General features: G+C 36.7%; 2 protein-coding genes across 2 annotated transcripts in view; one reads left to right on the top strand and one right to left on the bottom strand.

Moving 5' to 3' along the window:
• Window positions 1–2121, bottom strand: part of LOC140136050 (uncharacterized) — a 163705-nt gene extending 161584 nt beyond the window's left edge. The window contains exons 1-2 of the mRNA XM_072157753.1: window positions 1663–2121; window positions 192–341 (exon numbers count right to left, since the gene is read on the bottom strand). Of these exons, the coding sequence (XP_072013854.1) occupies window positions 192–341; window positions 1663–1950 (438 nt within the window). The 5' untranslated portion in view covers window positions 1951–2121. The remainder of the gene's footprint in view (window positions 1–191; window positions 342–1662) is intronic.
• A 7258-nt stretch (window positions 2122–9379) lies between these two features.
• The window catches only part of LOC140136051 (Golgi apparatus protein 1-like), a 72278-nt gene continuing 54765 nt past the window's right edge, over window positions 9380–26892 (top strand). The window contains 2 exon segments of the mRNA XM_072157754.1: window positions 9380–10086; window positions 25329–25361. Of these exon segments, the coding sequence (XP_072013855.1) occupies window positions 9388–10086; window positions 25329–25361 (732 nt within the window). The 5' untranslated portion in view covers window positions 9380–9387.

Below are 26892 nucleotides of genomic sequence, written 5' to 3' on the forward strand. Positions count from 1 at the left end.
ATTGCATATAAATATGGCCCAGAATATGGATTTTTGGTTAGATGGTTGTGTGTAATTGCATGGATCCTGCACATAATGCCGGGACATGGCAGAGGGTCATGTGCACTGTGCAGTAAAGTTGCTGGGTGGCATGGGCGGTTAATGGACCAAATATGGTACATGTAGCATTTAATTCATTAAGATCTTTTTACCTTGGCAGCACTTTGTGATCGGTGCAATTTGTTTTCCAAGAAAGCAACCCTCTCATTGGCTTCCTTCTCCAAATCTTCAATGGTCTTGATCAGGATTTCATTCTGCTCTGTCAAATCATTTACATACGACTGTAGAATGCGTAACCTCTTCTGCATGGAGGAAAGATCAACATAATTTTAGTCGTATATACCAAAAACTTAACATACGCATACGGTACTTTAAAACTTTGAAATCTGATTTTTCATGCTCTGTTTTCATTGAGGCCTTAAAACAAAGTTTCCAAATTTTGAGTTGAATAACTTTATAAACTTGTATTGCTTCTGCAGTTTTGATTTAAGAATCAAAATGTGTAATTTATATTCAATGCCCCATATGATAGCACACAATTCTGTTTGTGGTCTGGGGAGGGCACTCAACTTTTATTTTGGTCGGGTTGCATCTGTGCCAAACTGAGAACTGATTTTCACAGGATATTAAAACATGTATAAAGATGGTACCAACCAGTCAAGGGTCCCCTTTTCATGCTTTCCGGCAGTTCTGAAAAACCCACATTTCACTTTTCAGGATCATGCTCCAGTTCTTCAGCTTCACTTTGAGCTCCCAAAATTTAGCTCAAATTTGGATTTTCTTTGCTCCACATAATTTGGTCCAATTTTAGTTCATTACACCCAAATTAATTTGAAATTTCAGCTGGAAAGACCTTATTTTTGTCGGTGACCATAATTTTTTAATGAGTGAAAAGTTGAGAAAACTGCAGTTATACATACTTGTATATATATCCAAATGCCCATTATAAAATCAACATATAATGTGGCCAAATTGACATGATTGTCAATCCAAACTTTTTTCTTCAATTTCTGGCCATGATTTCTGGCACTAAAACTAAAAGCATTAAAAGGGCATTTCATGATCCACAGGCACAGCCTCACCACCCCCCCCCTCCCCCACTTTTCTCAAAAAAAGTTGAGATTTTTATACCACTGGCACTGGAAACAAGTCAAATTTGAATTTCATTCTGGTATACCAGGGGCAGAACGAAATTACAACAGTGGCCCAGGCCCGTACACAGGGGGGTGCGGTGGTGCGGCTGCACCCCCCCCCCCCAAATTTGCAAAAGCATACAAAAAGTCCCAAAATTTCTGAATTTGCGATCGGGCGATCGTACGGAGAAGGACAGTGGAAATCGTAGTGACGGAGGTGTGAGTACCTCGGGCTAGGTAAACGGTACCGAGTTTCTCTGTCCTTTTCCACTCCGTAAGGAGGCTAGAGCATTGATATGTCATTGAAAAATGTAATCATACGAATGTCAAGGTAGTTCCAGTAACTGTAACTCGTCGTACCTAGATCAGGTCAGTAGATGTCATTACGTTTATGATAAAGACTGAAAGTGAAGTCTTGCTGGCAGGACTAACGAACAAGGGAAGAGGCTAGCTTTACACAACATGACTGATTAAAATCTAAAACACTCACCTTGCTTGAATCTTCACCACCAACGTCAGTATTTTCAAGTTTCTGTAATCTTGATGTATATAACCCACGAAATTCGCCCATCATTCCTTGCATGGCTTCACTTCCAACACTACTTGCTCTCGAACTTGCCCTAGACCCGGCCCGTGAACCAAGGCCTCCTGCTCCGCCGAGGCCGCCGTTGGAACCGGGCGGGACAGACGCTGGCCCACCGGCAGTTAATGCTGTGCGTTCCCGTATGGAGTGAGACCGCAGTGGACTAGCACCAACACTGCGACTGATTTCAGACATCTTTCATAAGCAATTCCAGTTTTAATGTTTTAAAATAAAATATAATTGCAAATGTTAGCCGTTAAAGTACATTTCCCGCTTTGAGTTTAAAACGAGAAAGCAAGAGGATACTGTGCATTACTATTTTTAATATTATATTGATCGTTGTGTTGACATTCACCACTGCCGAATTCAGCCATCTTTCTTCAAATTAAGCGTTTCTATTAAATTCTATATGATCAATTATTTTTTTGACCAAATAACAAAAAGTTTCCAAGAAATTAAATTTTAACGAAAACAGCAACTTTGAACTTAAATATCAAACCATTTTGCCTACAATTTCAAAGAATCTTAATATTTAGTTATAAAATAAGACAGAAAATGTTAAAAAATAGAAAGAATTTATAGTTTAGGAACGCCGTATGCAACAGACGCTGAATCCTGAATTGGGATTGGTCCATTAGTTGGTAACGAGAAAAAGTTCCAGAACTGAGAATGCATGGTAGAAACCGGTAGGGTAACTTGGGGGTAAATTGGGACTCAGGGTAATTTGGGGCAGTGATTTCGGAAATACTTTGCCCATTTTTGCAACAAAAGAACTTTGATAGGCCTATAATGTCTATTTATATTTCCAACTAGGTTTCTAACTAAATCATATGATTAAAAGTAGGGCCTACCATTCTTCATTACCCCTTTTTTGTTGAAAAGAATTCTTCATTTCATTCTTCATTCTTCATTTAATAAGGTGGTATTAGAGGCATTATGGAAGTGCTCTAAGCATGTTTTAAACAGATTAATTAAGTAGAGCAAAGCACATTTATCAATATGCCTTTTGTTTGAAGCAAATCGGACAGTAGGCCTACGGTTTTGAAAATATCCCGGGGGGTGCACTCAGCTATATTGGTGTACACATGCGTGAACAACGGTTTTAAAAACACCCCCTAAACAGGTTCTATCCTGTTTTTCAAAATCACCACCTTAACAGGTTTTTAGCGCGCTTTCCCCCAAAAAAGTACCCCCTAAACAGGTTCTGGGCAAAATTGGACCCCTTGGCAGGTTTTTTTTATTAATATCTAGGCCTACAATACATTTTAATGGAGAGGGTCACAATGGCTAAAAAAGGAATTACAACGTACACATTCTTTTAAAATTCATCAGGTAAGAATTTATTTCAAATAGAAAGCAATATATCAAACTATGAAATCTGGTACTACTTATTTTCTAGAATTTCTGAAAATTTACCCCCTTAACGCATTTAGCTGGTTACAAAAAAAACACCCCTTTTTTGTTGAAAAACGGCGTTTTTAGACCCCTAAACTAGAACGCACGTTACTCGTTCGTCGAAAAAAAGACCCTTTTTACACATTTTTTTGTTCACGCATGTGTACACCAATGTAGCTGTGTGCCCCCCCCGGAAAATATATCAATTTATACTTTCTTTGAATCTTATTGTTTTTATCAATAATCAATAAAGTTAATGAGCTAATATGATTGGAGAAGCTCATTAACATATAATTTTTGCCAATAATTTTGCTAAAAATCCACGCCATAAATGTTCAGGGTACTTTTTATTTTGCATTCTTTTGCCTTGAAACTTGGTCAAAGTGTTTCTAATAATTATGTTCTAATGTATTATATAGTGAAGCCCCCACCCTAATTTGCATATTTGCATAATTAATTAACATTTATGCAAATTAGCTCATTAATTATGCAAATATGCAAATTAGAGGGCGGCTTCACTATATAATACATTAACATATTGATGAATGTTTTGATTTAATTCCAAACTTCAAATACATTAACATAGCCTATTAGAAACACTTTGACCAAATTTCAGATAGGCTATGCAAAATAAAAGTAGGCCTACCCTGAACATTTATGCATTGATTTTTAACAAAATATTGCCAAAAATTACATATTAATGAGCCTTTTCAGTACTTTTAGCTCATTCACTATTATACTGATTATTGACAAAAACAATAGGATACAAAGAAAATATAAATTGATGTATTATGGAAACCGATATGTCCGATTTGCTCCAAACAGAAGGCATATTGATCAGTGTACTTAACCCTACTCAATTAATACTTAAAACATGCTCAAAGCATTTCCTAATTTCTAGAAAATGCCTCCAATACCACCTTAATCAGGAACTTCTGAGGGCCATAAGCTTAACACATCAAAATAAATATTCCATTTTTTTTTTCATGTCTAAGCAGAGGTCACGACTTGAGGCTAAATATCTGAATCAATGGCCCGGATTAGTGTTTCTCAAATTAAAAAATAACTTCTAAGCCACCTTTTCAATTAAATAAGACAAAAATTGTTATGGTAATTTTTTTCAATTTTTTATAAATATAAATTATAAGAAAAGTTTTCTTTTAGAAATGTGCCAAATTGGGGTAAAATGGGACGCCATTGATTTACTGTGTGCTAACTCGCACTGTTCCATCTTGCCTCAACAAAAAAAATCCCATAGTAAATCAATAGCGTCCCATTTTACCCCAGCTGTCCCATTTTACCCCAGCTATAATAGCTTATATAACATTGCTTAAATTTTAAGTTACCTCAACTTTAATACTCTTGAGTTGCTCATCAAATACCGTATACAAAAATTGCCCAGAAAGTTTTAAGCATTATAAGTGCATTCAGTGCACAGCCTCATCCCCCACACTTTTTCAACAAAAAATGTGGAGAGTTTTTATACCACTGGAAACATCTTGCTACACATAGCTACACATAGGGTAATGTAAAAATGTCTTCGTTTAGCAAAACAATATCGTCGAATTGAATTACGTTCTGGTGTACCAGAGCGAACAACGGTGACATATGGAGCAGTGTATAATTGGCCCTATGAGGCCTAATCATGCATAATTAAAACTCGCGAACGCAAAATCGGAATCAATTACAATTTTGGAAATAAGCTTTTTCGTGGATATTTGGTGGAAAATGTCATAAAAGAGGAATAGGGTCATGAAATACTCCTTTAGGCCTAATGTAAAAATATCATAAAATTACAGAATTAAGTTGGCAATGGACAATTTTAGGAATTTTTGCCAAATGCATTTTTATATTGTTTTTAATGAGCTATTAATATGTGTACATCCATATCAAAACGATGCACTTGACGGCTGCTACATGTGTCTCATTTCACATAATTGCTTGGAATAAATACCAGACTCATCTCCGAACTGGAAGTCACTTCAAATTATCCCCAAGTCACATGGTTAAGGAATGTTCTCTGTATTCCTAAACCATGTAACTTGGGATGATTTGAAATGACCCCACTTTGGAGATGAGTCTGGTATTTATTCTTAACTATTATGTGAAATGAGACGCATGTAGCAGCCGACAAGTGCATCGTTTTGATATGGATGTACACATATGACTTGAAAATGCTCAGTAATACGGTATTTTTTGCCAATATTTAGCTACAAACATAATGTATATAAAATATAGTGTTCATAACATTTTTATTTATCTTTCCAAACTTCAGTCACAAGTTTAGGCCTAAAAGAGAAAATTGTTTGATTGGCGTAACCAGACCGACTCTAAAAATAGGCCCGACAAATTTTTTTAATAAAATGAAAAAGAAAATTCAATCAAAAAAAAAAAAAAAAAAAAAAAAAAAAAAGTTCCTAAGGCCTCTTTATCATACGCAATTTACCACTTAAAAAAGATATTACCGACCGACCTACTCTAATTTTTTTTATGTTACGCCAATCAAACAATGATTTTCTTTTTTAGGCGAACGGCTTGAACCCGGAGCTTGAAGCCATAATTCCGGGGGTGGGGGGGACTCTCTAAAAATGGGTGACGGGAATGTGCGGCCATTGACCCCCCATTTTTCAACTCCCTCTCACCCAATGACCCTTTTTTTTTTTATTTTACTGAACTCCCTCTCATCCAAATTACCCGGGAAATTACCACCCCTTTTCAAAAGACCCATTTTTTTTCAAAATAAATTTGGAAGATTTCCGATAATCTCTCACTGAATGACCCCGTTTTTTCCATTATTTGTCCTCATATTTTTCAAAAATGTTCAAATTTTGATGATTTTTTCAAATTTGTTATCAACTTTTATATCTTGACCCGAAATTTTTCCCAAAACATTGAGCACCATGAGAGAGCAGCATTTTGACCCTGGTTTTGGCCACACCGCAGAATACCGCCCTCACAAAAAAATCGATATGGTACGGTAGGTTTTTTGTGTGAAATATATTTGAGGGCTCCAGGCCTGGAAGACTCAGGGTGAAGACTACTAAGCAGCATAGATGTAAGCAGCCAAGGCAAAAATGTATCAATTATTAGTAGCTCACTCATGGAGAACTTTATTTGCATCATTGCAGCCGTTGACAGGGCCATAAGGGTATTGATGAAGTATTATAATGAAGCTGCTTCATAAAATAAATAAATTCATCAATATTCATTGAAGCAGCTATCCCTGATCAGCACATGCACTCAAATCGTACAAATATAGGCTTTGTACTTGTTAATCTATGCTATTTTAATACCCACTTTTTAGTGGAAAAAATGATGGAACTTTGCACAGAGGGTCGAATTCAAAATTATTCAGCCTGCTTTATACACTGACTTATAAAAGGTACAACTTATTTATTTATATTTATTATTTATTTGGCAAAATTGACAACAATACAGAAAATAATAGGCGATCAATCATCATCATGAGTCAGGATAACCCATAAAGTTGACTAGATATGCCAACTTATTTCCAATGGGGATCATAAAATGAAAACTTGAGAACCAATATGTCCTGTATTATACAGCAGCACCCATAAAGCAATTATGATAAGGTATGTAGGCCTATTAAAGGAACCTTAAAAGGTTCTGTAAAGAACCTTGAAGATTTTGATAGGCCTATAGGAACTTTCTAATTCATTGATTCAAGGACTCAAAAGTTAGAAAAGTAAAAAAAAGTAAAAATAGTGAACCGTCTTTCATTGAGGTATAAGAAGCTGTAAGACATGCTTATTTTGCTCTGATGTTTGCTACTGAGTTCTATTTGAACTTGTTTTCAGTTTTTGACTTGAATTTGTTTTTAAACTACAGCATGTAGATTTCGATTCGTTGTCATGGTTGTTTGCTTTTATATTTTGTTGTCTGTCTGAAGAGCAGTTTATTTGCTCGAAACGTCGGTTGTTTTGGTTTGGTTTTGTTTGTCTGCTCCAGTGTAGGCCTACTTACACTTCTGTGGGCTTTGAAATTGGCAATTTTTGTCCATGACTAACTTTGTCCGTGTTTTGTGCCTCCATTGGTTGTTTGGTTTACCGAGTCTGTTTTTGTACACAGTGATTTTCATCATTTGTTCTAGTGTACCAATTGTATTCCCATTGATCCTTGTTGTTTTTACAGTTTTAGCCCTGTGAGCCGTGGACCTGGTAATTTTTGGCTATCGAACTTCTAATACATTTGCTGTTTTTGCCCCCCCCGCATATTGTCTAAAAGTCTGCATTTTACTTGTTTCTCCACATCAAGTTGGTGTACCTTGCTCGTTTTCTTTAGTAAAAAAAGAATGATAACCCTGTTTTTTTTGTTCTATAAATCATTTTCTTGGCTAAAGAACCTCATTTTTTCTGCCCTACTTGAAGTCATTTAAGGATTCTTTCTTAAAGGTTAATCTTCAAGCTTAAGGTTCTATACAGATAGGCTAGCCATTTTCTTGGCTAAAGAACTTTTTTGGTTTTACAAAACACAGAACTGCATTGAAAACCAATGCGGGCGTATATAGGCCCTACCGGTATTTTAATACCTCAAGGAGCGATTTTTTAAATACCCCTTAAAGCAATTCCAGCTTTTTTTTTTACAACTCAGTGAACTTGAAAATAATTAAATTATCTTGGTATATTAAACAATTTGGAAGTGGGACGGCTTGAAAACTTTGGAGGCACTCACAACCTATTTCACTATGGACCACAATAGTCTCATCCCAATTAGTTCAATAACCTCAATTCAAACAATCATAGTGCAAAATGTGACCTCAAGTTGTAGAGCGAGTTTTTATACCCAAATTTTCAAAGGTCATTCAATGAATGTACAAATGTATTGGGGGATAAAGAACTTTGTCCTGATAGATGAGCATGTTGTGGATCCTATAGTGTAGGGCCTATATGCACAACTAACTATAACCTATAAACTGGGAATTTTGGTAAACTTTTATACACGGGCGCTCTCAGCTTTCAATTTCTCTCTTCAAAATTACAACTGGGAAATTATTAAATTCCAATAGACTGGTTCTGTTGGCAAAATTTTTTTGCGTAAAAGCTGCATGCAATCAAATTATATTTTGGTTAATTACGCGGGCCATGCTGAATTCAATTCAAACATTTTGTCATGACCATACAGGGGGCACTATGTTCCAAATTCACTAAAAACATGTCAAATTATTCATCTGGGGCTAAGGATCACAAAAACTCAATGTGCGCGTAGGACATAATAGTTCATATGTTATGACTGGCTCAACAGGTCCGATTTGAGCTCATTTGCATGTTAGGGGTGACAAATTAAAGTTGTTCCGATTTTCGTAAAAGCGGGTAAAAATGGATGCAAACTGTTCCTCAAGTTCAAGACTTCATAGGAAAAGAATAGTTTTTAAATACTATGTGCAATGTCAAGTTCAGAAGATAGTTGAAATACAGTCCATCATTGAATTATGTGGAATCTGCTCTTTGCTAGCTTTTGCTATCAGTGAGCCTGCTATGTAACATGCATGCATATGCTAACCGTAGGCCTATCGCAGATTATGCAAACTGTTCTTTTTCTGAAACCTTTAGCGAAAAATTTGCCTCAACTGACGAAAATTGGAGCAACTTTTTAGCCCAAAATAAAGTGCTTAGGCCTACCATTACCGAACGCCTAAAAGAGCTTAACGGTAAAAAGAAGTCCGGGACTGTAATTTCGACAGTGGCGATTGTTTTTGTTCTGGTTTTTTTTTATGACATTCATCTTCACCCTCCTCTATGTTTTTCTTTTTAATCAAACTTACTCAGACGGTGCAGTGCGACAAAACTTTTTTTTTTAATAAGAAAAATAGTGGCTCCCTTGCAATCTGATGGTGTATGGTGCGTTCCCTATTTTATATCCGGGTTTTATACACCTGTACGTTGCGTTGGCCAATTATACGTGTTGGCTATGTGATGCTTGACCAACCCAAATCTTGCTCAAATGAATGAACATTGGATCCACCAAAATGCGACGGATCCGTTTACTTGTATTTTAGAAAGCATCTTTCTGAAGGAGCTCATTTCTCTTTCCCTGATTCTGTTGATTTTGTGCAAAAATTGGTAAAACAAGGCAAACACTTGAGTGTAAATTGTATTTTAGTAATATTTTCTACTAAATAGCAGTAAAAAAGTTGCAACATAATAAAATTAGAATGGGATTTATGTTGTTGCTCCTTGCAACGTATCTTTATTAAAGCACACCGGTGAAGGGGTCAAAATGGCGTCTATGCTACGTGTCGTGTTGGCAACATGTGTATTTTTTGCAGGTTTTATGAGTGGAAGGACTCTAGAAGATAATAGAGATGAAACCTATGTTAGACAAGATACCAACGAACAAGATGTAGTGTTAAACAGAAATCGGAGAGCACCACCAGACTATGGGAATGCGGGTGGGCAACAGCAGTTCGGTAATCCTAATGTTCCTAATGCATTGAATGCCAATGCTAATTTTGGTGCGAATGCTTGGCAAGGCCAAGGAGGACAACAAGGTCAAGGTGGACAGGGGTTTGGAGCAGGTCCCCTTAAAAATGTAAATCAAAATGTCTTGAATAACAATCAAGGTCAAATGGGCAACCCAGGTATGCCCCAAAGGCCTATGTTACCAAATCAGGCTCAGGGAAACATGGGGAATGGGAACTTCGGTGGCATGAATGGAGGGGGGCAGCAGCAGCAACAACAGCAGCAGCAACCTCAGTTCCAAGGTCAAGGTGGCGACGGTGGAGGTATGATGAAACCAATGATGGGCAAGCAGATGGCGAAAGACATGAGACAGCGGAAGCAGCAAATTGCACAGGCATTAAGACCGTTGAGGATAGCAGACACCGACATTTGCAGAGATGATGTGATGACACTATGTGGGAAGAATGCAAGAGGAAATAATTTTGCTGTGTTAGATTGTCTTCAAAATGCTAGACAGGTAGGCTTGCAACTTCCAACTTAATATTACCAACGGTATAATTTGCCAGCTGCAGTGAAGTGGATGTGTAAATCCGATTATCACTATGTTAACTGGTTCACGCTTTTGAGTTCTGCACCATGATCCATGATCGTATAAACACAAAGTCCTTGCATGTACATGTACTACCAAAATGTCAAAAGGTGCGTGATCCAGTTTAATAACGGGGAGTTATGTAACCACTTCGCTGGCGAATAGTACCGGGTATACAGTATCGTACAATCATGGTTTGATCACTTTGATGTCATCATGATTCATGATCAGATGTTCATACATAGATAGTCATACACGCTATAAACAGCGCGTGTGATTGGTCGAGAGCCGGCCATAAACGCTGTTTGTGTCCCGGATGTGAGATCGCCGGGTAGGGAAAACGCAAGGAAAATCATGTTTTTAAATAATGTTACTCGTAATTTTTTTAATTATTATTTTGATGAAATAAGAATCACAAAATGTTCTGGTATGTATGAACGGGGTAAGTGTGGCTCACGCATGCAATAGATACCGTAGTATTGCAGTGTGGTAAAGCGAGTCTCTCTCGCAAGTTCAAAGTAGTGGTTGTTTTTTACTCTGTTCAAAATGTGACATGTACACTAAATACTGCCCCTGAAATGGTCTACTTTTAGCGGACCTCAACTCCTAAACAGTTTAATAGTCATGTTGTTAAAAATGCGATCCCCAACCCTTTGCTTACCTTTGGACAAATTTGTAGCAGTCTCTGTGTCGAAGAATGCCCGGTACTTGCCCGGTACAAACATAGAAATAGCCACATTGCTTCAGTCCTGTTAATGAATATTTCTTCCGTACCCCAATGGTTCCAACTGGGTTCCAACATGGGCGTCACGATGATAGTCTCTACATGGATTGAATCCATGGGTTTCTACAGTCTGAGGGCCGATCTGAGGGCTGATGACACACATTCGATGACCTACACAACCAGATTGTGTCGGTCTGACGCTCATCAATCCTAACACACCTGTGATAGCCACATACAGTCTGGCCTGAGACTAATTTTAAACACATGCGATGACGTATCAGCCAATCGTAAGCCTCGTTCATGTTCGTTTATAAGCTGTACTGCTCATGCGTCATGCCGAGCAGCGGCAAGCAACATGAAAGTATGAAACCAGCATTAGAGCCGCCATTTTGCCTTGTGCGTTCTGCTCGTGAGAAAAATTACCTTTTGTTGACGTTTATCAAACAAAATTTTTGATAACGGGTCATACTATTACTAGGATTTAAATTTTTTATGAAGTTACATGTTGTTTTGAGGAATAACATGGGAAGTTTTGAGTTTTATTTCAACTGGTGGTGTAGGAAGGTGAGTGAATTCGTGATGAGGTTTTCTTGTTTCAACGATCCGATAGTAGGATACGAAACGTAGGCTAAAAATGTCTTACGCATGTGCGGTGGTGTTCTTGAAATCATCTAGAAACGCTTAATTCGCTGGTATCATTTCAGGCTGTCTTACTGTACAAAGTGTATACTGAAGGTGTACTAGTTTTCGATAGCTCACAACTGGTGAGCAAATTTGAAGCTAGACTTCTGGAGAAGGAGTAGACTGTGGAACTCTGTCATTTATCTGTGGGCCATACATACCGTAACCCATGGAGCTATTAAATAGATGGAGAAGAAATAGATTACGTAACGCATTGAAACCTTGTGCCGATTTGAAATCTGACAAGCTATTCATCGAAAGGTACCTTTTGTTTGGGACAAAGGGCTTCCGCCATTAAATCGGTAAGCTGACCCGACAGTGTATTAACGCTTTACCTAGCAGGCTACTGTCAATAAGTGATCAAGCGAAAGGCGCGTGAAAGCGGCGTCTGGAAAAAAAGTACCTTTTGTTATAATAACACACAAGGATGTGATTGAGTAGCCGTAAGCACAAAAAGCACACATTAGCCGCTGAGTACAGTTCGTGATCACCCCACTGACTTCAGGTGCTTCATTTAAATAAATTGAATGCGCTTGCTGAATGATTACACATCAAGCATTCAAGGCTGCCATTTATGTCTATAGTACTGTATAATGGTAATAGCTATACGTATACATGTAACAAATAATAAGTATACCGGTATTGGCCTATATAAAAGTTGTTTCACAAATTGACATTTTATTTTATTTTAAGAAGGAGAATGTCATAAACAGTGGCGTACTGAAGGGGGGCAGCTCTTCTGTGAGAGGTCTTGGGAAGGGATGAGGGAGGAAGAGGTGAAAGAGGGGATATGAAGAACGAGAGGGAGGTTGGAGGAAGAGAGAAAGAGGAAGAAATGAAGAGAAATAAATAAATAGAAGTAAATAAATAGAAAGGTAAGGTAAGAAAAATGATAGGAATGAGAGGGGACAAAAAGTAAGAGGGATGGAGAAGGAAGGAGATAAGAAGAGGGAGTGATACTTCAAGGAAAGAATAAGTACAGAGAAAAGAAAAGGAATGACAAAATGTAGGCATTATAATAATTATTATAGAAACTAAACACAGCCCGCCCCCCCCACATAGGCCTAACGCTAACAGCACTATAGGCAGCCATTTGATGATGTCAATGCCTTTATGCGTTACGTATTTAAAACGCCCAGTCAGATGTATTTTACACCTGCCAAGCACAAGTCACCCAATTTGAAAATTGGACGTTGAATGTACACTCTCATGAATATTGATTGGCAACATTTTCCAATATGTCAGCGCTCAAATCGGACACAATAGAACAATAGACCATTCAGTGCGTTGCCGTAACCACTCGGGTATAAGCCCACCCCCCCCCCCCTAGATTGGCAATTTCACTCCAAAATGGGGTGGGCTTACATTCTCGAGAAGTCTAGCGCCAAGAATTTGCTCACCGATAGCTTCACATTCTAGGCTAGAGACCATCACCATTGCATTCAAAATCTAGGATTCGTTGAAGGTTGGTGACACCGTGTAAAGCAAAGGAAGTTCATAGCCGATTTTCGATCACGACAGGCGATTGCATCAAAAAATTACACTTCGGCACAATTTTAGACAGTCCAAAATAGGCAAATCTTGCTCAAAAGTTGACTCATTGAAATAACATCGAAATAATGATCTAAATTTCAACATTTCCAGAATAAATCCGGTCCGAAAAACGATAGCAAAGCACTCTAGCATCGAATGTGTAACTATTGTGTGCAAATTCGAAGCTAAAGTTCTTGAGTAAGGCTTACATACTCCAGGGAGATGCTAGTACTTGAATTTAAAAACAAACAAATGTTTTTAAATATTGAATGAATGTCAATTCAGATCTGTTTATAAAATTTTGTGCTTAAATGTGAGAGCTAAGTATTGATTTGATTTTAAGAAATAGGCCAAAGGTACTGGGCTTATACCAGAGTGCATACCTGCATGGTTACGGTAATTTGAAGACTGAGTTGTAATCATACATCCTCCGTGTAGTTAAAACTACAATTTAGGGATCACTGGGCAGAGCTTATCATCTTTTGCAACTCTGTCCTAAAAGCTAATTAATTAATTAATATGCGATGGATGATTAGCAGGTATGAAAGAAAATCTGCAAGAGTTTGAGTCTTTTCATGGTCAAGGATGCAAATGGACAGAATTGCAACAATAGAATGTCAAGGGTCTTAAAACACAAAATTTTGTTTACTTCTGCGAATATGGCTCCCAAAAGTAGTGTGTAGACACGACTGTGATTTGTAGCTCAACTGAAACTCAACATCATCATTGTGTCATTTTGAGTTCCAGTAAAAAATAAACTAAACACAGCTGAATTAAAAAGTCTCCAGTAGTTCCGTTCCCATTTAATCGGAGTCTGATGAGTTTATGGCAAGATAATTTGTATAATAATTTTCTATACACTTTCCTTCGAAGGTTGATACCAAATTTGATATCAAAAGTTTAATCATCGTGAGCATAGGAGCCGTTGTTTGGAAATTTGTGCAATTTCAAAAATGACAAATTACGAATTGACCACGCAAAAGTCAGTGCATGTATCAGCTTATTATGTGGCCTGAAGCAACCCGTACAGGAATCATTGTAAACTTGCCTGCGCACAATTGAAAGAGCGGGGTATTTGATTTGCATTTTGACATGCATGGGTAAACCTTTAACCTGCCGGCCTATTCCGGCGGCATAATTCTTGGCACTCACGCTAGTTCCGCTACATGATACAATCCCCTATGTCATTTTTGGCTCTTAGCGTAGCTAGGTGAGCCTTACTCGTTGCACTCAGTGAAGACTAAATTTTTGCTACATATTTTGGCCACTTGCGTTCTTGCTTTTTATGCTAAGGTTTCTTTTGTTTATGATATTTGGCTTTGAAATTACGTTTCAAGGTTTGCTTAGTTATTTAGCAATCGATTGCACTCCTTTAGAAGTGAATTTGGGTGGGGAAAGTACTTATTTTGAAGTGAGAAAAGTCAAAAGTCGTCATGAGAAACAAGTCATTTCTATCGTTTTGCTTGGTTCCCTGTATGCGCTAGAGATTATTTTGGTCTGAGTAATTTAAGTTGTGAGATCATGGCGGGAATTGATGGATTGCACTGTTTTTCTTTGGGAAAGTGACCTTTTATCATGAATTTTTGCGGTGATCTCACATGGATAGAAACGTGATTGGATGATTCCTTTGTCCAGATTGTTTATTGAGCTCTCGGGAGTTTTGTTACCATGGGACAACACTTATATTTAGAGACCAGCGGCGTAGTAATTTAGTTAAATTAACGCTAAATAACCAGGGTTGCCAAAAAATTCAGCCCGAATCGCAGGTCAAATAATCGAAAAGTCACCCAATTTTTTTCTTTACCCTTTGTATTCTATGGGGCAGGAAATTGTCCCGGGGAAAGTCTTCAAAAGTCGCCTAATTGGGTTACCAAATCGCGAGTTTGACAACCCTGAAAACAACGTCTCGGCAGCGAAGGTCACATGGCTATTCATTATCATTGTTTGTCTGGCACGCTTTCTACAGCGTGGGTTGGGAATTCTGAAAATCTGTAAAAAGGGTGGGAAATAAATTTTGCGGAATAAAGGGTGGGTTTCTAAAAAGCGTGGGAGCAATTAGAAAGCGTGTGTGTAACGCTACCAATTGAAAATAAATATAATAAAGTAATTTGATGATCTGTTGAAAAACATTCATATTTTCTTCATAAATCTGGAAAGAAAATGTTAAAAATTAATTTGCTGATGTTTTCAATTCGTACGACGTCACCCGTAGTAGAATCGATGCGCCGTGAGTTTTATGAATGAATATAATTTTCAGTCTCTACACCAGCCGCTTTGGCCCGCTCGCTCACACTAGAAGTGGAGCGACCTGAACCACGGCGGCTGTGTAGAGAGTAGTTCAGGATCTCAGCCCTTTGCCCATGTGTTTATGATAAACAATCTAAAGTCGTATCTTTTCGAAAGATGATTGCAGTTGCAGTGATGCAGTTTTGCCAATATTATGTCGCAAATGTTTCAGATGAATAAGAAAATCATGAGTGTTTGATAGATGAGGATAAATTCTGCATCAATTCGGATTCTGAAATGGATTGATGGCGCAGATAGTGATAAAATGGACCCGGAAGTGACTGTATGAAATGGCGGTAGCGCTGATGTTCAGTCTTCCGAATTTGATCAAGTAAAGCTGTATAAAGCTTTGGTCACAAACACTGCATAAGGGTGGGGGTTCAATTTTTGATCAAAAGGGTGTCTGTCTAAAAAGTGTGGGGGGAAATATAAATGGTGGGGGTTTGACCTCCTGACAAACGTTCGAAATTTGTAGTTGATACAACTGATCATCATACTATTTTATTCACTAGAATCTGTTAGTCTGTCTGTGTTTGCCTCTTTTCTCAGAGACTAGTGTAGTAGTAGCTCGTTCACATAGTGATTCCGTTGTCCCACTGGCCTACTAAACGTAGATTGCATGGCGATCGGAGTGTTATCGTCAGAGCACCTCTGACTAGCATAGTAGGGGAAGCATGTTCCTCAAACTTGGTGGGTGGATGCATCTTTAGTACAACAAGTCACACGTACAATATTTTCTCAATTCGAATTTTATCCTTTCTGGGTACTATGACTGATTTTGTTACCGTAAAATTTGTGTCAATACCCGATATCACATATTAGTACCGTACACTATAAATGCACCACATTTTGTAGGCTCCAATTACTGATTACATAAATGAGAACAACTGGTAACCAGCGGCACTGTGCAGTACCGGTCTGTTATTCAATTGCATTGTGTGTGGATTACGTGTATTTTATGTGTAAAATGACTACTGATGCGGTGATCCACCCAAAAAATAAAATCATCGTACAGATCCTGTACTAGGTGCATCTTGACACCAGCATAAGTTTGTATTGGTTAGTGGGTCAAGGTCACCTGAGGTCACCCAGGGGTCATCTAAGGTAAAATTGCTAAAAATGTTGTATGGGCATTGGTGGGTACGGCCAACATTTGGAGCCTAATTTTGTGGGGTCGCACAGAACAAGTTTGTATTGGTTAGTGGGTCACGGTCACCAGAGGTCATCCATGGGTCATCTGAAGTCAAATTAGCAAAAACTGTCGTATGGGCATGAAACTTGGTGGGTACAGTCAACATTTAGAACCAAATTTTTGGAAGGTCATTTTGGGGTCATCTGAGGTCAAATTTCTAAAACTGTCATATGTGCATGAAACTTGGTGTGTACAGTCAACATTTAGAGTCAAATTTTGGAAGCTCATTTCGGGGTCAGCCAGGGGTCACCTGAGGTCAAATTACTAAAAACTGTCGTATGGGCATTAAACTTGGTGGGTACATTCAACATTTGGAGCCATATTTTTGGAAAGGCATTTTGGGCTCATCCGGGGTCACCCAGGGGTCATCTGAGGTCAAATTAATTCAAACTGTTGTATGGGCATGAAACTAGGTCGGAACAGTCAACATTTGGAGCCAAATTTTTGTTATCCAGGGTCACCCAGGGGGTCATCTGAGGTCAAATACAAACTGTCGTATCGGCATGAAACTTGGTGGGTACAGTCAACATTTGGAGCCAAATTCTCGGTAGGTCATTTTGGGTTCATCCAGTGTCACTCAGGGGTCATTTGAGGTCAAGTTACTAAAAACTCGTATGTGCATGAAACTTGATGGGTACAGTCAACATTTGAAGTCAAATTTTTGGAAGGTCATTTCGGGGTCATCTGAGGTCACCATTTAGAGCCAAATTTTTGGGAGGTCATTTCGGGGTCGTCTGAGGTCAATTTAGATGAATTCTAACTCTAATGCGGCAAAAAATAATAATGCGGCAGAGGAAGATTGACCCCGCATCGAGTTTCAAGGACCGTATTGAATATTTGTGGGGAATTTTTCAAACTGAAGGTTTAAAAAATTGACCGACCTACCAACCTTTCCATAAAGCTACCAACCTGTTGCGCATTCGACTCCAAGAACAATTGCTTTCCCACAAAAAAAGCGTAGAGCCACAGCGCCATTGGTGCTCTTGTTAAAATTGCACAAAATTTCTAAACAAAGGTTCCTCTGCTCACGATGATTAAACTTTTGATATCAAATTTGGTATCAACCTTCGAAGGAAAGTACATAGAAAATTATTATAAAAATGATTTTGCCATAAACTCATCAGACTCTGAGTAAATGGGGATGGAACAAGAGACTTTTTAATTTGGCTGTGTTTATATGAAGAGCTTTGTTGCAAAACCCCTTACATCCACTTGAGCAATTTTGAGAAAACATCAAAAATCATCAAAAAAAGTACTGATATAAGGGGTTTCCCCTCAAAAAGCTGCTGAATTAGTCAAAAATGTGGTAGACCAGTTTTTTGACGATTTATATTGTAATATACCGATTTGGAACGTTTAATTTCAATATGTTAATGAGAAAAATATGAGCTTGGGGATGAGGCTGTCAATCAGGTCACCCACCTTTAAAAGGGCTCGGATAGCGGTGTTTTCACATATTTTTTGTGGGACCTTGAATATTAAGAATATCCTTCTGATATCAAATAATTTTTATTTTTTGAAATCATAATCTACACATTTGATGGCCATTTTTAAAAGCTAACGTTCAGGACCTCCTCGAAGTAAGTTGTATAGTAATGATATGTTTCCAAAAACACCCAAAAAATGTAGGTCTTTTGGGGAAAAAACATGTATATCTTCAATGGTCGGCTTTTCATCCCAGCTACACGTATACACTTTAAGTACATATCATCATTAGATTTAAAGTTTACTTCGAGGACCTTTTAAAAATATACAAAATATCAAACTTTAATAATTTGCCATAAAATTTGTATTATTTCGCAAATTTCAAGAAATGAAAATTATTTGATATCAGAAGGAGACATACCTCGTATTCTGAATGCAATTCAATATGTCTGATGTGCTCACAGGTCCCATTCCCACACAAAATACTGTGCAAACATCGCTATCAGATTCCTTAAATTTTGACAGAGGAACAATGGAATTAAAAAATTTTGAGGAACCCTATTTCTAGTTTAGGATCTACAATGTACATTTGTAACATGATGAGTGTTTTAATAGCGATGAATGGACTCACACATGCATGATAATTTTTTCCAATTAATATCATAATATATGATATCATAATATCATAATATTTGCCATTTGGCCATGTCCTTTTTAATTAATAGTAGCCTCAAAAACTCTTAGTTCAAAAATGCCAACCATTTTCTCTATCAAATTCAGTCTGACTTGATTATAAATGATATTTTTGTTGCCGTACAAATGCAATACGCATTTGGTAACAGCGTTGGAAATAGCTGGTATCGCGTAGCAAAATGCTACACAATTTTATGAATTTGCACACAATTTTGGAGTTGAGCAGCATTTTTATGCCATAGACTTTATATACACACTGAAGTATGTGAATGTACCAAGAGAAAGTAATGAAAGCAAATTTTGCTACACATAAAAATGCTATTCTAACACTGTTTGGTAATACCAGGGATAAGAAATTTTGGTACACATTGACTTCCGGATCCACTTATTGATGTGAACAGGAATTTCATTAACTTAATTGAATAAAGACAAGAAATTACCATTATGCGTATACCAAAAACTATGCAAATTACAATTTCTGTATTGTCTCCGTTATTTTTCCCATTGCTATAGAAACCAGTTGCTAGGCACACATATGTATTGTACATGTCATTGATAGTCATTTTAGATATCAATTATTAGCAGATAGCACAGCTTCCCTAGATACCAGAAAAATGTGGCACTACATGTATATGTAATTGGTTGAGATTAAAATATTAAATTATCCTGCTTTGCCAAATGAAACATAGATGAATGATTCTATCTAATCCTAACTGGCAATAAAAGTTAAATTTTAATATTTGGCCACATTTTTGGAAATGCGGACCCAAATACAGGAGCTAAATGGCCCCTGGCCCTCATTTAATTCCTAGCTTGCCTACATATATAATTCCGGTGGTGGTTACCACATTTTTGTTCACACCATCTAAGCCAAACATATCCCAGGCATTAAATTTGGCTGGTAATTAGAACAATTATGAGCTTTCTTTTGATACCAAAATCTCAGTTTTAACAGGATCTGTGGTTTTAAAGAGGACAAATAAGGGATGAGGCTGTCAGTCGGGTCACACACCTTTAAATGTTGATAAAGATCTTCAGTCACTGGACGTTTTGAGACAAATACTTACCAGGGTTGTCACCAGGGCCAAAAAAGTACTGGTTTAAATATTGAAGGTGAAGCAAAGCGAGCGAAGCTCTCGTGCCGAGCACTATATTTTTAATGAACACTAGGGATTGGGCAATAGGCTTTGAGGGTACCACCCCCAAAAAAAAAATTCTTTTGCTCTTTTTATGAAATATCATCAATGATTCATCATCTACTTCTGGAAATGTAAAAAATTAAAATTATTTTTTTTTTTTTTTTTTTTTTTTTTTTTTATTTTTATTTTTGTGAGTGCTGGACGGCCCCGTCCAGCACCGTCCAGCGTAGTGACAACCCTGATATGTGATAAGATGAAACCAGAAAAGCATTAATTACGCTATTGAACATTCATCAAATACCCTCTGGGATCTTAATTGGTATCATGAAATGCTAAAATAATAAAAGGATATTTCATGTGTACAGAATTTTAAACGAAAATAATGTATTTTTCAGAATCAAACACTCAATAATTTAATTAAATTGCAACATTATCGACTAGACGGCGGGGATTTCAAATTAAAGCTCAATAAACCAAATCACTAAAGCCAATTATATCTAAATTTCCCCAATTTCATTTCACATGGATACAAAAAAAAATGATACGTAATCCGGAGATGAAGCTCTTGATGTAATTCTAGTTGCTTGTACAAGTTTCAAATTGCATTTAGTCCATTTCCAGAAATGTCACTGTCACTGCTATGTTAACCCTGTCTCTGAGTAGATGGTGTAAAGCTGAATTTATACTCGATCGATTTTGCAGAAAAGCGATTTTCACGCATGCCCAGTGTTTACTTACATTTCCAGAGTGTCAAGCCGATCAATTGATTCAAATCGAAAGGAGAGCTAAAAATCACTCTCCTATATCAGATTAAAGGAGAGCAGTAGAGAGTGATTGCTCTCGCTTTCCTCAAAAGGCAAAAAGGCAGTCCCTGTATGTTGAGGATGAAATGTAGATTTTGGTTTTGCAAATTTTAATCAAATTTTAAAAAGCTTACATTTGTGTATTTTTGGTGATCTACATTGTACATTTGAATGATTATGATGACATCAATACAAATACCGGTACAAACTTGACTAATATTGTTAGTTCAGTGCATTTGTAGATCTACGTATTACATACATACACATGGATAATTGTACATGTATCTGTAAAATATTTAAAAAAATGCTCTTCAACGTCAGAGATGTAAATAATTCTTTTACCATGATTTAAAAAATAACATGCCACTTGGCTTCCCAGACAAACTTGATACTTTTAGTGAGTGTGTATTTCATGTTATCATCTAAGCAAACCTGCTTGTAGTCCGAAGGAAGGAACCAATGACTGCTAAACCAGGTTAAAACTCATGGGTCATCTAATAATGTGTCATCATGATGCCTCTTGGCATGAATTAAATAAAAATTGTATGATTAAAATTAATAAACTGGCAAGCTACAGGTAGAACACAATTTGCAGGCATTCTCTACCACTGTGGCCCTAGATGCACTAAAAATAAAGCATTTAGCATCACAGGGATGCAGCTTTATTGTACATCACGCTTACATAACCATCTCAACCAGGTTCAGCTCCCAGAGTTTTTAACGGGTAGACCGTGGCCCATTGGTAGTACTGTAGTTCCTTGTCTAGCGGTAAGGGCAGCTTGAGAATGAGTGTTTTAAGAAGTGACGGGCATCTAGGGGTTGTAAGTAAAAAAACCGCAATGATTTATAGTGTGCTAGTGCTACACACAGGCGCAACGCATAAACGTCGAACCAGAAGCGCAGCCTAGGCATGCTTTACAGGTTACAGTCAACCACGCCCCACATCATTCCGTAAACCATTAAACAACAACTCAGGGACTTTGCTGACTTGAAAGCGCACATCCTAGACATTCCACAGTTGACTCTGCCAATGGAAGTGGAACCAATTTGCCTCATTGGGAGAAAATGTGCTAGCCATTGAAAATCTTGCTGTGAGTACGGTATACGACTCGCAGTTATATTTTGATCACAGACCCTAGTAGGTTCCGACCCTATCTTTAGTTATAACACAGACCTGTGGTTGTAAGTACTGCTGTAAGTATTAAATTTTTGATGGAAAATGTAGCTGTCTTAAACATTGTACTTTTCTTGCTTCAGGACAGTGTTTTAAGGCCAGAGTAATGGAAGACACATTCGTCCACGCCCGAATTTGAGATTTCTTGATATTTATCAACACTAAGATGTATTTTTCACTTGAAACTGATAAAATACAACTTGTTAATATTTACACGTATTTTTGCTTGATTTATTTCACTCTTTTCAACTCTAAAAAGTCACATGGCTCAAGACAGCTTAGTAAATTGGCGGAAATAATGAGTCAGAAATGCGCGAATGCAAAATATTGTGATTACTGCAGCGATTCGCGTCAGCGTGACGCCGGCGCAACTCTCTGCGCGTATGTCCAACGCAGTCAAGGCGCATTCGGTATGTTTAACGCCGGCAAATGCGGTGTAAACAAAACACAAATTTGCAGTCAAAATGCCACTTAGATTTTTTAATTATTTTGAATTTTGGTGCACTAAAAGCAGACATTATAAATTCATTGTTGCAAAAAGATGAATATTAAGAACATGCACCAGGTACAGCTTTTACAAGCGTGAAAGTCTTGCCGTTTTAAAATATAAGGACATTTTGTGCATAATTTTGACATTTTTTACTAAAACGTCGATTTCTCATAGTTCACTTTTGACAATATTGCACGATTTTGTGACAAGATAACTCGAAAAATATGCAAGCAAAAGGTAAACTTTTTGCACTATCGTTTAGAGTACATCAAAGTCTAGGGAAGGTTTTCTCATTTTTTCAAAATATTTGTTTTAAACAAAAATATACACAATTATGTGCAATTTTTAGCTGAATAGAATGACAAAATTGCTTTTTTCACATGTTTTTTTCAATATTTCGAAAAAAAGAGATGAATTTCAAAAAACCTTCCCTAAGTTCATGTCTCTTCTTCATTAAAAGCTAACTGATTTTTTTTTACTCCGAACTGATAGGGTAAAAAAGTGATTTTTTGTGATTTTATCAAAAACTCGAGATTTTTGAAAAAATCTGACGTCACCATGGGATTCCTTTCCAAAAATGTATAGTTTTATATACTTTGGAGATACAATTCAGAAATAATGATGCTCGAAAAGGTCCATGTTCTCTCCCATTACTCTGCCCTTAATATAAAATTGCTTTTTTTCACATGTTTTTTCAATATTTGAAAAAGAGCTTAATTTCAAAAAATAAAAAACCTTCCCTAAGTTCATGTCTCTTCTTCATTAAAAGCTAACTGATTTTTTTTTACTCGAACTGATTTTTTTTTTTTTACGTTGTCACAAAAAAATTAGGGTAAAAAAGTGATTTTTTTTGATTTTATCAAAAACTCGAGATTTTTGAAAAAATCTGACGTCACCATGGGATTCCTTGACTCATTTCCTTTCCAAAAATGTATAGTTTTATATACTTTGGAGATACAATTCAGAAATAATGATGCTCGAAAAGGTCCATATTCTCTCCCATTACTCTGCCCTTAATATAATCCTATACTCACACAACATGTCATGTGTATCTGTAGATGTCAGAATAAAAAGAATTATCCAAATAAATTGCTGAAATTGAAAATTGTAATACGATATAAAAGCTTAAGTAGTGAGTTTCTTTTTCATTGGATTTGTCTAGCAAAATGCTTTATGTAATAAATGAAGGTTCTGAGATAGATTTTTATTTTATTTTTAGGAAATGCCCTCAGCATGTTTTGGACAGTAATTGAGTACCATACACTGATCAATATTTCTTTTGTTTGAAGCAAATTGGGATTACAGTTTTCTTAATACAGCAGTGATTGTGTATCATTTGTCTTGCATGTGGATAGATGAGCAGTTCTAATTAAGGCATTTGAGAAAAACAGGTGCATCTTATATATAACACATGCCTACATGTTGAAGGTTGAGAGCCAGAAAGTCTTAATTCACAAACCGGGACAGAATTTTGTTTCACAGTGCGAGAATCAATCTTGATTCTTGCAGAATAATTTACGGGAATCATTTGATTCTCGCAAATCAACTTCTGTGTAAAACTACAAACATTTGCGAGAATCAACTTTGATTCACGCAGCTCACATTATACCACAACAGTGATATAAAACAAAGTCTGACTAAAATGAGATTATACCCAAATCGTACTGACTTGGAATTGCCCCGTGCGGAAACGCTAGATGTTATCTGCCATTTTGGTTTGTTGTTCATTTGCTGGTTTTTTTGAGCAAGAGCTCGAAATCAAGTTCGAACAGTAGTTTGTGTCTGTAAGTTGATGAGCATTTCAAAGGTTTACCCACTCGGTGTCTAGCTCCCATATTTGCCACAAAATGTTACATGCAGACAACACACTTTATTCGAAGTTTGCCAGGCACTTTTAGCGAAATTATCCAGACCCGGGACCGGTACACTATATTTGCCATGCAAACATACAAACAAGACCAAGTCAGTACTCTTTGGTTCTGCCTCATTGAATTTTGTATTACCGTATACAGGCAAAAGTAGGAAATACAGGCTCGAAAATGCAAACAACAATCTTATACAATGGTACCATCACAGGCCAGCATTTTCACTTTGAAAATGCTCGAGTGTGCTTGTATTTGATACAGTAACAATAATTTTCCATCAGTGTAATAATGTGAAGAATTGATTGATGGCTTGATCAACATGTACAAGCTATCCCATTTGTTAAAATGGCAGTCAAACACAGAATGGGCTATATCAGAAATTAAAGCCCCCCCCCTAAAGAAGACATAGGATTCCCAAAATTTTTCAACATTTTTAGTATGGGAATTTCCAAAACAATATTGGTCATTATTTTCCCAAGAAAAAGACACCTTTTTATTTTAGGCTTGGGAATTCCCAAAAAATTTGGCAAAAATTTACCTGTTTTCTTTAGGGACACTGGGAATTCCCAATTTTTTAACCATTTTATTGTCAAAATGGGAATTACCATTTTTTTGGGGGGTAAAATTTTGGTTTGGGAATTTCCAAAAATTTATGGTACAAACTCATGTCTTCTTTAGGGGGGGGGTGCCAATAATTTCTGGATAGCCCATTATAGAAGGAGGGAGAGTGTCAGGTTTGCATATTGTGGTACGGTACATTTAAAGTTGTTACATCATAACATTCAAATTCCATGAGGTTTTGGCTTGTACAAATGTAGATTAGGCCTACAAAATAATTTGTCTCAAAAGGAAGTGGAATGATTAGTATCGTCTGTATGTGATTATTTTTGGCAGATTTGCGACCAAAATTGTTCATGACATCAAAAATATAAACATTGAAAATTTTTGATAAAAAAATAATACTTAAAATCAAGATTTTTTATTTTAACAAATTCACACAGTTTTCTGTGATTAAACTTTGTTGTCTTGAAACTTGTGCACATATCTTTTTACTTTGCAGCTTTTCAGTAAGGTTTTTGTACTAATTCTAACCCTTATATGTTTGTAATATCTGACATGAACATCATAATGATATTAATCTGTTTGCTTTGTTTTTACATTACAGGACAACTCTGATATATCAGTGGGCTGTAACCATGTAAGTACAATATTTCGCTTTTTGTAACTAAAGACCCTCTTTTAAGGTGGTACTACGTACACCCCTTGATAAATTTGTGACTATTTTTGCATTTTTATCAAAAAATAATAAAACACTGGAAACAAAAGTTAAGTATATTATAGGGGCAAGGAATCCAGTTACTACACTGGAATTTCAGTGACTCAAGACAAGTGGTATGTTATTTATGATAAGAAAAGAGGTACCGCTAGAATGTACTTCATTTCTTAACATATATAATGACCACTTGTCTTGAATCACTGAAATTTCAGTGAAATAATTGGATTCCTTGCCCCTATAACATACATAACTTTTGTTTTCAGTGTGTAGTTAGTTTTTGAGAAAAATGCCAAATTAGTCACAAAATTTATCAGGAGGTGTAGTACCACCTTAATACAGTAAAGAAAAAGTCGTAATTTGATTTTAACCTAAAATTCAAATTATGCAGAAGATTACCATGTAATTAGTTTGAGTTGGTGGTTAGTTGTTTACATTATCAGACTTAAATTGAAGTCATCTTCAGGGTAATTCTGTAATGATTTGTAATATTTATTTAGCCGAGCCTGGCACGCATGAAAAACACAAATTAATTCGACTGAGGCTGTTTATATTAGCAATATAGATGTAATTGGATAGCGTCATTAAGTTGCATTCAATTTGATTCAAATGATACTCCTCAGTCCTGGGCAAAATTTGTTTTAGCGACTTTAAATTTGCAAGTTTTTAAGTTTCACTCAAATAGTATATTTGCCACTATAAAGTTTGACAGAAATCAAATGTTCCCTTATACGTCGTAGAAGTAACGTTATTTAAAAACGGATTAACTACCATAGCAATGGATGAATACAGTTTTGACTATATTGCCCTGCACTACAACGGTCGTACGGTACCGATGCATTGAACCATAGATGTCAAAGAAATGCTAATCACTCGAACCTGTCAGATTAGTATCATTGAAAAGAGCGGTATTGTATTCAATCTATGATTGCAGGCATACACATGTAAATAGTGCAACTTGCCTGTAGTGCAGCGCAGTACATTCAAAAATTGTATTCATCCATTGCTATGGTAGTTAATCCAATTATGACGTCTCTTTTATATCCCCTACCCTTTCTCACCTGGGATAAATTATGGTCAGTCCTTTATAAAGTAATTTAATGATCTCTAAGTCTTAACATGCTTTATAAATATATTAAGAACATTTAGAATTTGGTAACTAAAACCTGAAGACAAAAGTTAACTTTACTTTGGAATTGGGGAAAAACTGCTTAGTTTAAAGGGCACTGTCCTCATTTGACATACCCCTCCCTCCTGCAAAGTTCTGTAGATCCCATTTCTAGTTTTTCACCAGATCATCGTCAACTAGGGAAGGGAAGTTCATGCCCTGAAGCGCAAACCTGTAAAGCTTGAATGAATCACAAGACTCTGACGACACATGTGGGATGTTGCTCTACAGATTTACCTTTGATAAAGAATTTCCCTTTATGCAGTATTTCAACAGTGCAATTTTAAT

This window comes from Amphiura filiformis, chromosome 16 (genome assembly GCF_039555335.1).
Source record: "Amphiura filiformis chromosome 16, Afil_fr2py, whole genome shotgun sequence".
In the NCBI taxonomy this organism is placed as follows: domain Eukaryota; kingdom Metazoa; phylum Echinodermata; class Ophiuroidea; order Amphilepidida; family Amphiuridae; genus Amphiura; species Amphiura filiformis.